The 11,667-nt window shown below is 38.1% G+C and overlaps 1 protein-coding gene across 4 annotated transcripts in view; it reads right to left on the bottom strand.

Annotated features, from left to right (window-relative positions):
- Positions 1 to 1,528: 1,528 nt before the first annotated feature.
- LOC121687926 (CMRF35-like molecule 8) overlaps positions 1,529 to 11,667 on the bottom strand; it is a 31,199-nt gene continuing 21,060 nt past the window's right edge. The window contains exons 3-14 of one of the 4 annotated variants that reach the window (XM_042067127.1): positions 5,857 to 6,201; positions 5,362 to 5,637; positions 5,078 to 5,123; positions 4,779 to 4,852; positions 4,431 to 4,474; positions 3,933 to 3,989; positions 3,759 to 3,821; positions 3,201 to 3,257; positions 3,037 to 3,099; positions 2,554 to 2,610; positions 2,388 to 2,450; positions 1,529 to 2,291 (exon numbers count right to left, since the gene is read on the bottom strand). In XM_042067127.1, the coding sequence (XP_041923061.1) occupies positions 2,286 to 2,291; positions 2,388 to 2,450; positions 2,554 to 2,610; positions 3,037 to 3,099; positions 3,201 to 3,257; positions 3,759 to 3,821; positions 3,933 to 3,989; positions 4,431 to 4,474; positions 4,779 to 4,852; positions 5,078 to 5,123; positions 5,362 to 5,637; positions 5,857 to 6,201 (1,151 nt within the window). In that variant the 3' untranslated portion in view covers positions 1,529 to 2,285. Of the gene's footprint in view, positions 2,292 to 2,387; positions 2,451 to 2,553; positions 2,611 to 3,036; positions 3,100 to 3,200; positions 3,258 to 3,758; positions 3,822 to 3,932; positions 3,990 to 4,430; positions 4,475 to 4,778; positions 4,853 to 5,077; positions 5,124 to 5,277; positions 5,638 to 5,856; positions 6,202 to 11,667 lie in introns of all 4 variants that reach the window. The other 3 variants (XM_042067128.1, XM_042067129.1, XM_042067130.1) reach the window with 3 other exon arrangements.

The following is an 11,667-nucleotide window of genomic DNA, read 5'->3' as shown; positions in this document are numbered from 1 at the left end:
ATGTATGTATGTATTTATGTGTGTATGTATATAGAAGGGAGAGAGCAGTGACCCCACCCTTGAACCCGGGTCTCCTGGGCACTAGACCGCAACGCCAAAAAGTCAGGCCCGTTGGTATGGCAATCAGAGCGCATAGTCAACTGTAGTGATGGCACTCCGTCACATATTTATCAATGTATCTTTCTATCTATCTGTTTTATGTAGTCTTTAAAGTAGCCTCCATTTACCTTCATGATGACTTTGCACACTATTCTATTGGCATAATCGAGCAAAACCAGCTTCATGAGATGATGATAGAATGCCATTTGATTAACATGAGTGTAAGAACAGCAGTCAACAAGTGCTCAACATGTATGGGAACTCCTTCAGGACTGTTCAAAAACCATATAAGCCACCAGGTGTCTATTCAGTTAACTGAGAGAATGCTGAAAGAAAGGGGGTGCTGTCTTGGCAGCAAAAGTTGGCTGCAAAATCTTTTTGATGTTTTTGACGTTCAGTTTTGTTCTACAATGAAAAAATAGTCTAAATAAAGGAAAAGATGTGTATGTGTGTCCACACTTTTGACTAGTACAGTATAACTTGAATAAATCTATCTTTCTGTGCTGAAGAATTTTAGCAACTATTTTGTATATTAAACTATAATTAGTACTGTATATCTTCACTAATTCTATACGTTTTCTGCGTTGAAGAACTTTGACAACTTTTGTATATTATACTTGCACTGAAATATGATGTATTTCTTTATACAAAAAAATTTGAATACTGTTTTAGTAATAGTTTGAAAATTGTAAATGCTAGTTTTCGAACCCTGGTGTTATATTTTCAGTTCATTGTCAATCACAGTCTGGCCACAGTAATTATACTCAGCACCTTACTATTGAAGCTACTACTATTATTATAATGATTAACCTATTTGGCCTAACCTGTTTGATGTTCATATTAATTGTGGAAATATTAAGGGGATTATTCAGGGAATAATTCTAGTTCATGAAAGAGGCTTGTGTGACTATATATCCAACCCTCTAATTGGGTTTTGTAACATGCACAAACATGGACTGTGACTGTGTTGTTTTTTGAAGGACAGTACTATTAAGTTTTGGAAAGAAACAGACACACAGAATATGTTAGACACTTACTCAACTGAGCCACTCACACTACACCGCATGCACACACACCCAAAACCACACAGCTGTTTCCATAACAACCAACAACTGCTAGACTCAAACTTCAAAATAATAAAAAAAAGTCCCCTGAAAATACTTACAGTACATGTCACTGCTTGACTGCTGTGTCAATTATGTATGCAATGTTTTTAAAGATGCTATAAGAAATCAGGAATTCAATAATCAATAGGCTTGTATTTTTGCAGATTTGAAGCTTTTTGACCTTGAATTTCAGGCTTCGGAAATTGTGCCACAGGGTTTTTGTAAGCACAAAAGTGTGTAATCTGTAATAGCACATGGTCCACATATGGATAAATACAACATAAATAAACTACTACTGTAATACTAAATAAAGAAAACAAGCATCATCATAAATCATCATGTGTTGTATTTTTCCACTGAGGCTGGATATATTAGGGGACATATTTATGGAATACAATAACTACATTTTATCCTATCAAGGAAAATATGAATCCAAAACATACAAATGCATACCTCTTAGTTATCAACAAAGAACACTATAGAATTCATATGCAATTAAGGTTTCAAATATTACACCCAAAATATCAGTATCAGAAAATATCAGTAAGGCAATGGCTAGCAAAAGATTGAATGTCTGGGAATCCTAAAAGAAGGTGAAACTGTGACATCTTCCAAAATCAACGTTCTGTTTAACATTCAGACATGACATCTTAGGGCTGTAAATTGTAGGCCTATCACTTACAACGTGCCAAATTCATTGCTCATGAAAAACAGCTGACTTACCTGAAAAAAAAAAACAGTTAGCTAATTTAGTACCACACACAATCCTTCACAAATGCTTAGATGTGTCGGTGGTTGTACACAGACAAGGTAGATCTCTGTACATAGATAACACACTCTCATTTCATGTCAAGCTCCCTCATACCCACTTACACTTGATTGACATGTAGGCCTTAATTTATTAATAGACAACTTTCACAGAATTATTAATGATAAATGTAACAAAAGCCTAGAGTAACAGTGGTTCTGGTATAGTGAAATAAGGTCTAAAAACAGAGGGAGGAGAAGAGGAGGCAGCAAAGAGATGCAGCGATATCCACATATTCACTGATGTTTTCACATCATTGGCTGGGCTGTTTTTTAAAGCTATAGAAACAAGAAAAGAGATATAAAGGTTTCTTTAGAATGCTACCCAAGGCAAGCGAGAATAAACATGAGAAACCATAGACTATTCAAACATACCTGGACATGTCTTTGTGCAACAGCACTGTAGGTGACATCATCAGCTACAGGATACATCAGTGACTGTACACAGTAAAATACACACTTGTTGGCCTATATCTACAATAATTATATAGGTTATGCATGTACAGTATGTTAAATATGTTGAGCTCGTTCAGCTCGTTACCTTTCTTATGTTTCTATTTTGATGGGAAACGTGGCTGTAAGTGACATCATCTCCAGCCTATTGAGAAACAACCAATCCCCCCCATTCCTTTCTATAAGCAAACCTTTGTAAATCCATATTCATTTCAGTTGTTTATGTTGGTTTGGTATAGTTGTCAAATCATTATGTGCTCACGATATTTAAACTATCTAAAGCTGCAATATCATCACAAGACTTCATTTACACAATTTGCAGGTGGATCAGTGCAAATGAGTATCAACTTCTGACCATAAAATGTTCACAGTATCAGTGCACTATATTAACTGGTAACCTATTTTGGGAATATTCCATAAAACACTGTATGGATAGAAACAATCATAATTCAAACATTACAGTAGGCTGTATCTGAGGGTTTGTTCAAACAGGCAACAGATCTTTATGTCACCTCCCGATGACTGGCATGAATAAATAAACATGAGAAACCCATACGCTATTCAAACATACCTGGATATGTCTTTGTGCAACAGCACTGTAGGTGACATCATCAGCAACAGGATACCTCGGTGACTGTACACAGAAAAATACACACATGTTGGCCTATAGTTCCAACAATTACATAAGTTCTGCATGGGTCTTGAATATGCGGATCTCATTCAGGATGCATTTACCTTCCCCTTGCTTCTGTTTTGGTGGGAAACGTGGCTGTAAGTGACATCATCTCCAGCCTATTGAGAAACAAAATCCAGCCCCACCACTCCCCTGTGTAAGCAAACCTCTGCAAATCCACATTGATTTCAGTTGCTTATGTTGGTTTGGCATAGTACTCAAATCATAATATGCTCATGACAGTTAAACTATATAAAATCTCTGAAAACTGCAATATCATCACAAGACTTAATTTACACAATTTGCAGGTGGATCAGTGTAAATTAGTATCATCTTTTCTACATTTTTTCCTGACAATAAAATGTTCAATTGCACAGTATCAATACAATATAATATATTATTATATATTATTAATATTATTAACTGTAATGTACATTTTGGGAATATTCCATTAAACACCTATGGATAGATATAAATAATTATAATTCAAAAATATGACAATAGGCTGTACCATCTGTGAGGGGTTTTTCAAACAGGCAACAGATCTTTATGTCACCTCCTGATGACTGGCATGAATAAATAAACATGAGAAACCCAAAGGCTATTCAAACATACTGTACCTGGATATGTCTTTGTGCAACAGCACTGTAGGTGACATCATCAGCTACAGGATACCTCGGTGACTGTACACAGAAAAACACACACATGTTCACCTATAGTTCCAATAATTACATAGGTTCTGCATGTATTTACTGTGAGATACAGTATGTTTAGCTCATTCAGGATGTATTTACCTTCCCCATGTTTCTGTTTTGATGGGACACATGGCTGTAAGTGACATCATCTCCAGCCTATTGAGAGAGAAAATCAAGCCCTGTCACTCCCTTGCGTAAACAAACATCTATAGATCCATGTTAATTTCAGTTGTTTATATTGGTTTAGCATAGTTCAGAAATTACAATGCGCTCATGGTAGTTGAACAATATCTCAAATCTCTGAAAACTGCAATATCATCACAAGAATATCATCAACCTCAAACCTCTATATTTATTTATTTATTTTTATATATCTTTTTCTCTCTATCTCTCTTGCCACTTGGCAGCCACCCACACACACAGGTACAATCCCTGTGTGTGTGGGTGGCTGGATATTCCAACTCATGGAACGTCACTCGGCCAATCAGAAACAAATAAATAGTTCCATAGAACCCAATTGTTGTATAAATATATATATATATATATATATTAAAAATATATGATTTTTTTGTTGTTTTTTGTATTTTGTAAAGTTACCTCCAAATTTGACTTTCTGTCTCTCCCATGACCTTTTTTGTTCTCTGAAGAGACAAATATTTAAATCAGAATTGAAATCCACAAAACAACCACTTGGTAAGAATCCTGTAGATAATATTCAGATTTGTCATATGATAGGTGAAACATTTTGTCAAACTATAAAACCTCTCTGATTGCCTTCATCTGGAGTTACACATTGGCTCATGTAATGGTAATGTTGTTTTGTGGTAGGCCTTGCAAAGTGTGGTTGAATGCAATATTATCATCCTAGTCCGCGGGCTACATGGGTGAAACCACATGCCCAGACCTACAGTACATTGTGTAGATATATCAGTACTGTATACATACTGTGCTTTTTCAGTATGAACCATACTATAGTACTAACGGACAGCAGTGTAACTCCCAGGAGACAGTAGATGATTCTGGAAATATATAAAGGAATATTATTAAACACACTTATTAGAGAAATGTGTTGATTATGTTGATGGAGTTATTGTAAAATCAAGGCTTTCCTCCTGGTCTGAAAATTTATTAAGATTTCAGGTCGATATGAAATAGAATATCCTGACCTATTCGACACTTTGTGCAGTTCTGATCATATTTCAACATTGCATGAATATCAAAAGGATATCAGGAAAAAAACTCACAATTCAGTTTGCTCTTTATTGGGGTTTTTAGTGGTACCACCAATATCTGGGGAGATGGGAAAGAAGTTAATATATCAACATAAGAGTTATATAAATGACGAGAGATTTGTTCATATTTATATAATTCATGTTGCTGTGTTAATAGATGTGACATATAAATGGCACTATGCAAAACTTGGCCATAAACGGTGTGTAAATACCAGCTGAACTGTTATTAGACATCGTTGTTTGTGGAGTTGTCTGGAGTGTTGGAGTGATGGTGGTGTGATGAATGGGCCTCTTACTGACAGTGATGTGAACAGGCATCTGGGATTCTCCCACAGAGCACCAGTACCAGCCGCTGTTCTTCTCCTGGAGGTTCCTCAGAGTCACTTTGAACACTCCTGCTGCATCTGCTGTCTCCACTAACATTCCATCCACTTCTCCAACTTTCAAACAAGATCCATCAATTCTGCACCACTTCTTCTCTCCAGTGAGGTTTCTATAGAGGCATTCTACAACCACAGTCTCACCTTCATATCCAAATACAGTTTGATTCTGAACACGGAGTTTTGGAATATCTGAGAACATGAGTATTAACAGAGTTACAGTAGCCACTGAAGTTTTAAAACATTTCAGTCAAAAACAAATATTGAAATGTCTATGTTCTAGGTCTTGACAAGTGACAGTGTCACTGTGTGGCATGATAGGATGTCAGGACCTACAGCAATACTGTAATACCATTAATACTGTAATTAACACACAAAGGCTGGACATGCTGTGTTAGGAGGAGATCTTACCTAATGTGTCTAACAATGTGAACACTTTGTCATTAGTTGGCCCACCTTCTGCAACAGTACAACTATATTTCTTAACATTCACGTTAGTATACTGCACTCCAACATCCATCCTCACAGTCAGAGTGAAAATGCTGTTGGTGACATCATCAGACACAGACATGGTCTTAGAGCTTTTATTATTCCCATTATGTACTTCAGCCTCCCAGTCTGGATGGGTTACAGTTCCAATTCCTCGTTGGCAGAATTTCTTGTAACCTTTGTACTTCTGGTCATAGAGGAATGGAATGGTGATGCTTTTTCCACTCTGTACACACACTTTAGTCACAGAGCTGAGATGTTGACTTTCTGTAAAATAGATTATATTGACTGGTAAATTCAAATGCAATGACAAATAACAACCTGTAGACAAATAATTATTTCTATAAAAGAGAGTTTTTATCTGGTGGTCCTGGTCCAGTGTGGTTCTATGACTGGCTGACATACAGTACATTTTCTACAGGCCAGTGTAAGTCTGTTTTGCCTCTCCACCTAATGTATCATTGTACAATCTTTACAACTATTAGTTATTTACAAGTTCACAATCTAAATTTGTAAAAAGAAAAACAAGTGAAAAACGTGTTAGCCAGGATCATGGAGTGTTATATGCAGGGATCGTGCAGGAATCTACTGTGCAGGAGTTAAGCAGGATCCATGTGTACACCCCTATGCTATTCCATAGATGGGAGGCGTGAGGGGAGGTGGTGGGTTGAAAGTGAGTGATCAAACCAACTGCTACAGCATGAACTGGCAGGCTGGGAATAAACTACCTGATAAGAGTGACGCTGTAGGCATGGCACATTTCATCGCGCTCCTCCCGAACTTCCGTTCAGAAGGCTATTTATTGGAATTCATCTTTCCATTCTTATAGTTAGGAATAATGCCTTTACATCTGGCACCCTTTGTGTTATATTTTCTATACGCCATGCTGGGCAACCTCTCATTCTACTGCAATATAAGGATCAATTCAAGACCAAACATGAATATGATACATTTGGTAAAGATTGTGGATTTCAGCATTTTCTGCCTCATAAACTGCAAACTACAGCAAACAACAAGCCCAAAGCATCAAATGCCTAGCCTAAAGTCTGTCTCCTTCACATTGTCTGCTCTTCTCTGCTCTCAATCTAACATCAACTGCAACCCCATCTTCTGCTCATCCAGTAATCCTCACTGTACAGCAAGTCAGCTGTGTGCTCAGGAAATAAAAGATTATTAGGAAAGCAGCAGGTGGTGTCTCACCTGCAACACTAGGGCACTACACCAGTGATACGCCGGCTGATTCAAACTAACAAGGTGCTTACAAAGTTTACAATCTTATTTTAATTTGACATTAAATTATCACTTTCCATCCATTTAGTTTGCCATTCGTAACACACACACACACACATACAGTACAAATATCACTGTAGTTTACAATAGGCAGTCTGGCTTTAGCTAAGCATCAGTAAATTGAATTGGTCATAGTAATATTTGAACTTAGATGGGTTAATAATTTATGTTGATAATATGGCTATGCCGTTTCATTAGCTGTGCATCATTGTTTATTGTCAGGAAACTGTTATGAACATGATTGTCCTATGTACTGTATTTAGCCTGGAAGCCAGCCAAAATTTAAACCCGCCCAAAAATTTGAGGTGGGGAATGAGTATGGCTACGTCAGGCTACTACATATTCATAACACCTGTGATAGAAGCCTCATCCACTGCCTGTTGAGATGGCTTCTCAGAAAAAGAAACGCTATTACAACCCAAGACTCCAATGTAAATTAAATCTAAATGCATAACAGTAAAGCTAAAATGGAATGTATTATTCTGTTTGGGAGCAAAAAAGAGCAGGGAGTAGGCCTATGCAGCTAGAGGCAGGGTTGGGGGTCATGGACACCAACTTGAGTTTTCTGGGGGGTTGCAACTCAAGAAAGTTTGAGAACCACTGGTCTGTAAAATAGGACACAGTGTGTCAATGTGGGTGACCACATTTCCATTCCTCTGTGCCTCAGCACTAGTGCTCCTCAGGGTTGTGTTCTCTCTCCACTGCTCTGCTCTCTTGACAATTAGTTTCATGCAAACAAACAATCAGATTTAACTTAGATTAAATTGTTTGTGTTCTTGGTGACCATCATGGTGTTCTCGGACCAGGAGAGGTCAGCAGAGACGTGTGTGTCGAGAAACTTTAAGGTTTTTACACTCTACACAGACACCATTAATGTAGAGGGGGGTGAGGTTAACCTTATAAGGGCACACCTGGACAAATAATTTAGCTTTCGCTGTCCGTCCATTTCAAGTGTGGGGGTGAGAAAATTATTATTTTGGGATGTGGGGTGGGGCCTGCTGGCCTTCTCAAAGTAAATGGTAACCCTAAGACCAAGGGCTACATTAAGATTCTGGAGGAACAAATCAGGCAGTCTGCAAGAGACCTGCCCCAATAGGCGGCATTAGACCAATAATGATCCAAAATATACAGCCAAACAAGGCAAGAAATGGTTAACAGAGACCAATATCAACATTTCAGAGTGGCCTAGCCAGAGTCCAGTCCTCAATCTGTCAAAAAAGTGAGCACAAGGCAAGAGTGTGGCAAAGAATCATTCCTGCCTCAAAACCCGGATTGTTGCTAAAAACGTGCGGCCTATTGTGGAGACATGGAGAGGCTTGGTACTGTAGGTATTATAGGAACCATTTTGAGACCTGTGAATGCAAATAAAACATATTCCATTCATTATTATGACCGCCGCTAGCGAAGCTAGCGAAGCGGTCATACTGTATAATGATTGTCAAAGTTTTTTTTTTTTTTTTTTTTCCCCGTCATCTACTTCCTGAATATTTGGTCAACGATACCCGGGACACCGAAACACCGGTGCACATGAAATTTGGTAGGTATGTAGCCCCACTACCCTCCCATGCTGGGCCACCCGAACCGCAAAAAAAAGCAGTTTTTCCTAAATAACTACCTGAACCGTGGCACTGAGGATGAAGAATCTTTTATGGTATGTTGGTCTCAAGGGCCCACATCAACCTGGCCCATAATCACTCATTTGTGATTTGCACCCCCCCGGTAAAAAATGAAAATGCAATATCATTCTGCTTTAATCGCCCCTATCTTCAGTTCAGAACTGCACCAAATTTTATTTGTATGATTGACCTGGCATTCTCTGGGAGTATGCCAAGTTTCGTAGAATTTCATCCATGGGGGGGGTCTAAAAAAATTTAGGTTATGTGTACATTTAGTGACTGTACACTCATTGGCCTGTAGATGGCGGTGCACACATATACACATGCACACGCACACAGGCACGCACATACTATCGGTATTAGAACGGCCGATACATAATTACAAATTCAGTAGGATTAAAAAAAAGGCAAATATTTATCATCATCATCATGGCTGCATTTCCAGTATTGGCGATAAGTAGTTAGTTTGTCCACTAGATGGCACATCGTTGCAGTGAGACGTAATTTTGTTGGAAGTTAAAAGTGGGTTGGAAAAACCATAGACTGTATATATAGATCTATATATACAGTCTATGGGAAAAACAATGGACGCTTCCTACAAGGACTGTAGTTTACCGCAGAGAACGTCTAATAAGGATAGGACGATGTTCACATGAAATGTAATTCCCATTTCTTCTTGAAGCCGAAATAAATCTGAGAATGTTTATCGGAGATGCTTGGTTTTTACTGCAGGTACGTTAATCTTATAATATCAATAAGGACCTAGGTACAATAATGTTACCGTTAGCGTTGGTTGAGTGATGGAGGCCAATTTGATTGCATTTGTAGAAAACTATAAATGCTAGCCTAGAAATCTAGACGCGCACGAGTTAAGCTTTTATTAAGTTGGCAAACGTTTGAACTAGCCAACTAGCTCTGCTGGTGGGAAACGCATGGGACTAATAGCGCTGCCGCTGTCCTATTGCGTGCAGAGGGAATTTGAAAGACAACTGATTATCCCGCCCCTCGGACTGAGCACTGCGTCTCCGTATTCCACCTTGGCTGTTTCAGCGAGTGGTGTCGGCCATGTTGCCGTCTTTGCTCTGGAGATTTTGCTCATTGTAAACCAACCAATCAGCACACTGTGATGCACAGTCATGAGCATACCATAAAAGGGAAAAAACCTCTTGTTCATTCTAGGGCCTATTTCCTAGGCTTGCCTTAGGGCGCATAGAACAGCACACGGGCCATTTTCAGCCCAACCAATGTTACATACTCTATTCGGAAACCTTAAGGAACAGCATGAAATACCCTATATAATCATTCTATCACCCCTTTAACCATTTTAACTGTTACTGTTTACAGAAACCAGAGCGAATTGAAATATCTAATGAGCTAGTTAACTCGAATGTCATTTGCTAGCTAATGGGACATAGCTCATTTACGTGAACTTCACTTCACCCAATTTGCTGCGGAGAATAAATTATTCAACCAGCACGACTTTGCCTTCTGTAGCCTTTGTAGTTGCAGTGTACTCATTTTTGCATAGAAGAATGGATAGGTAACTCTTAGTTGAACTAGCCTAAATTATGATTTTGATATATAATATATATATTTTACCTCTATCAACAGGTGCACAATGCTTTTGCATGTTCAGTTCAGGGGAGAGCAAAAATATGTGAAGCTGTCTGAACCAACATTCAACGCTTTCTTGAAAGAAGGTGAGTAGGCTACATTAGATTAAAGCACTCACTCTATTGCAAGAGTACAGCATTAACCTATTATATTACGAGAACTAGTTAACTTGTAACATTTTTGTGAATACATGAGGCTAACTTAAATAATTGTTATTAGACCTTTGATTCTTGCAAGAAGGAAAAAACATGGGGATCACCATCATTTCATTTTTTCCCTTTTTCTTTTTTTTTGAACCAGTGTGCCTAAAATTCAACATACCAGAGAGCAGACAGCCAGACATTAAGGTGTATGACCAGTCTGACACAGAAGTTGACTCAGAGGTTTTTGAAGAAATATTGAAGGAATCACCTGGAACCTTTCGAATCATGCTAGGCGATGAAGGACTTGGTACTCATTCAGACAATTCCGAAAAGTGTTTATTTAAAGGCTGGAATGAGAACATTTATCGTCTTAAAAATAACAGCCTCATGTAATATATTTCTAGGTTTTATACAAATTTCATAATGAACAGGTGCCTCTCGTATCATCATGCTTAGTAACATCAGATGACACCGTCATTCAGAATTTCTCTCTGTGTGACCCTAATGAAGAAGCAGCCGCTGGTGAACGAAGCCATCCTAAAAGGCCATGCCGAATAAACTATGAGGCAAAAGCGGTAGGTAGTGTAAATTGCTGTTAAGTCCAGTCTGAATGTTATATCATATCATGGGAAGTGTTTTTTAAATAACTATTTTCAGCATTACATATGGTTTTAAAATGACTAAAATTGCATTTTATTCCACCTAAAGTAGATTGAAGAAATTCTCACATCAAAGCCTGGTGGTGAACGCATTATTCAAGAGTATGGAAAAAACAAATCTTTGACAGATGCCACCAGAACACTGATGATTAACATGCTTGCTGCTGAGATGACAGAAACACATGGTATAAAGTGGTTTTATGTTACACCACCTTTACTGAACATGGTTCCTTCATGGTTAACCTTCATATAAATTTCCAAACTTTGTAATTTAGGAGATGTGACCCTCACCGTTTGTAAAAGTGCCCATAACTTCACAAACTAGATGTACCGCCGAGCGGTACAAAATATGACCGCCGCCCAGTCCAGCACATTTTTTCCACAAAAATAAATCACGCTGAAAGGCCTATA

This window comes from Alosa sapidissima, chromosome 17, assembly GCF_018492685.1.
Source record: "Alosa sapidissima isolate fAloSap1 chromosome 17, fAloSap1.pri, whole genome shotgun sequence".
In the NCBI taxonomy this organism is placed as follows: Eukaryota; Metazoa; Chordata; class Actinopteri; order Clupeiformes; family Clupeidae; genus Alosa; species Alosa sapidissima.
The sequence above is the reverse complement of the archived record's forward strand: the minus strand, read 5'-3'. Positions and strand labels throughout refer to the sequence as shown.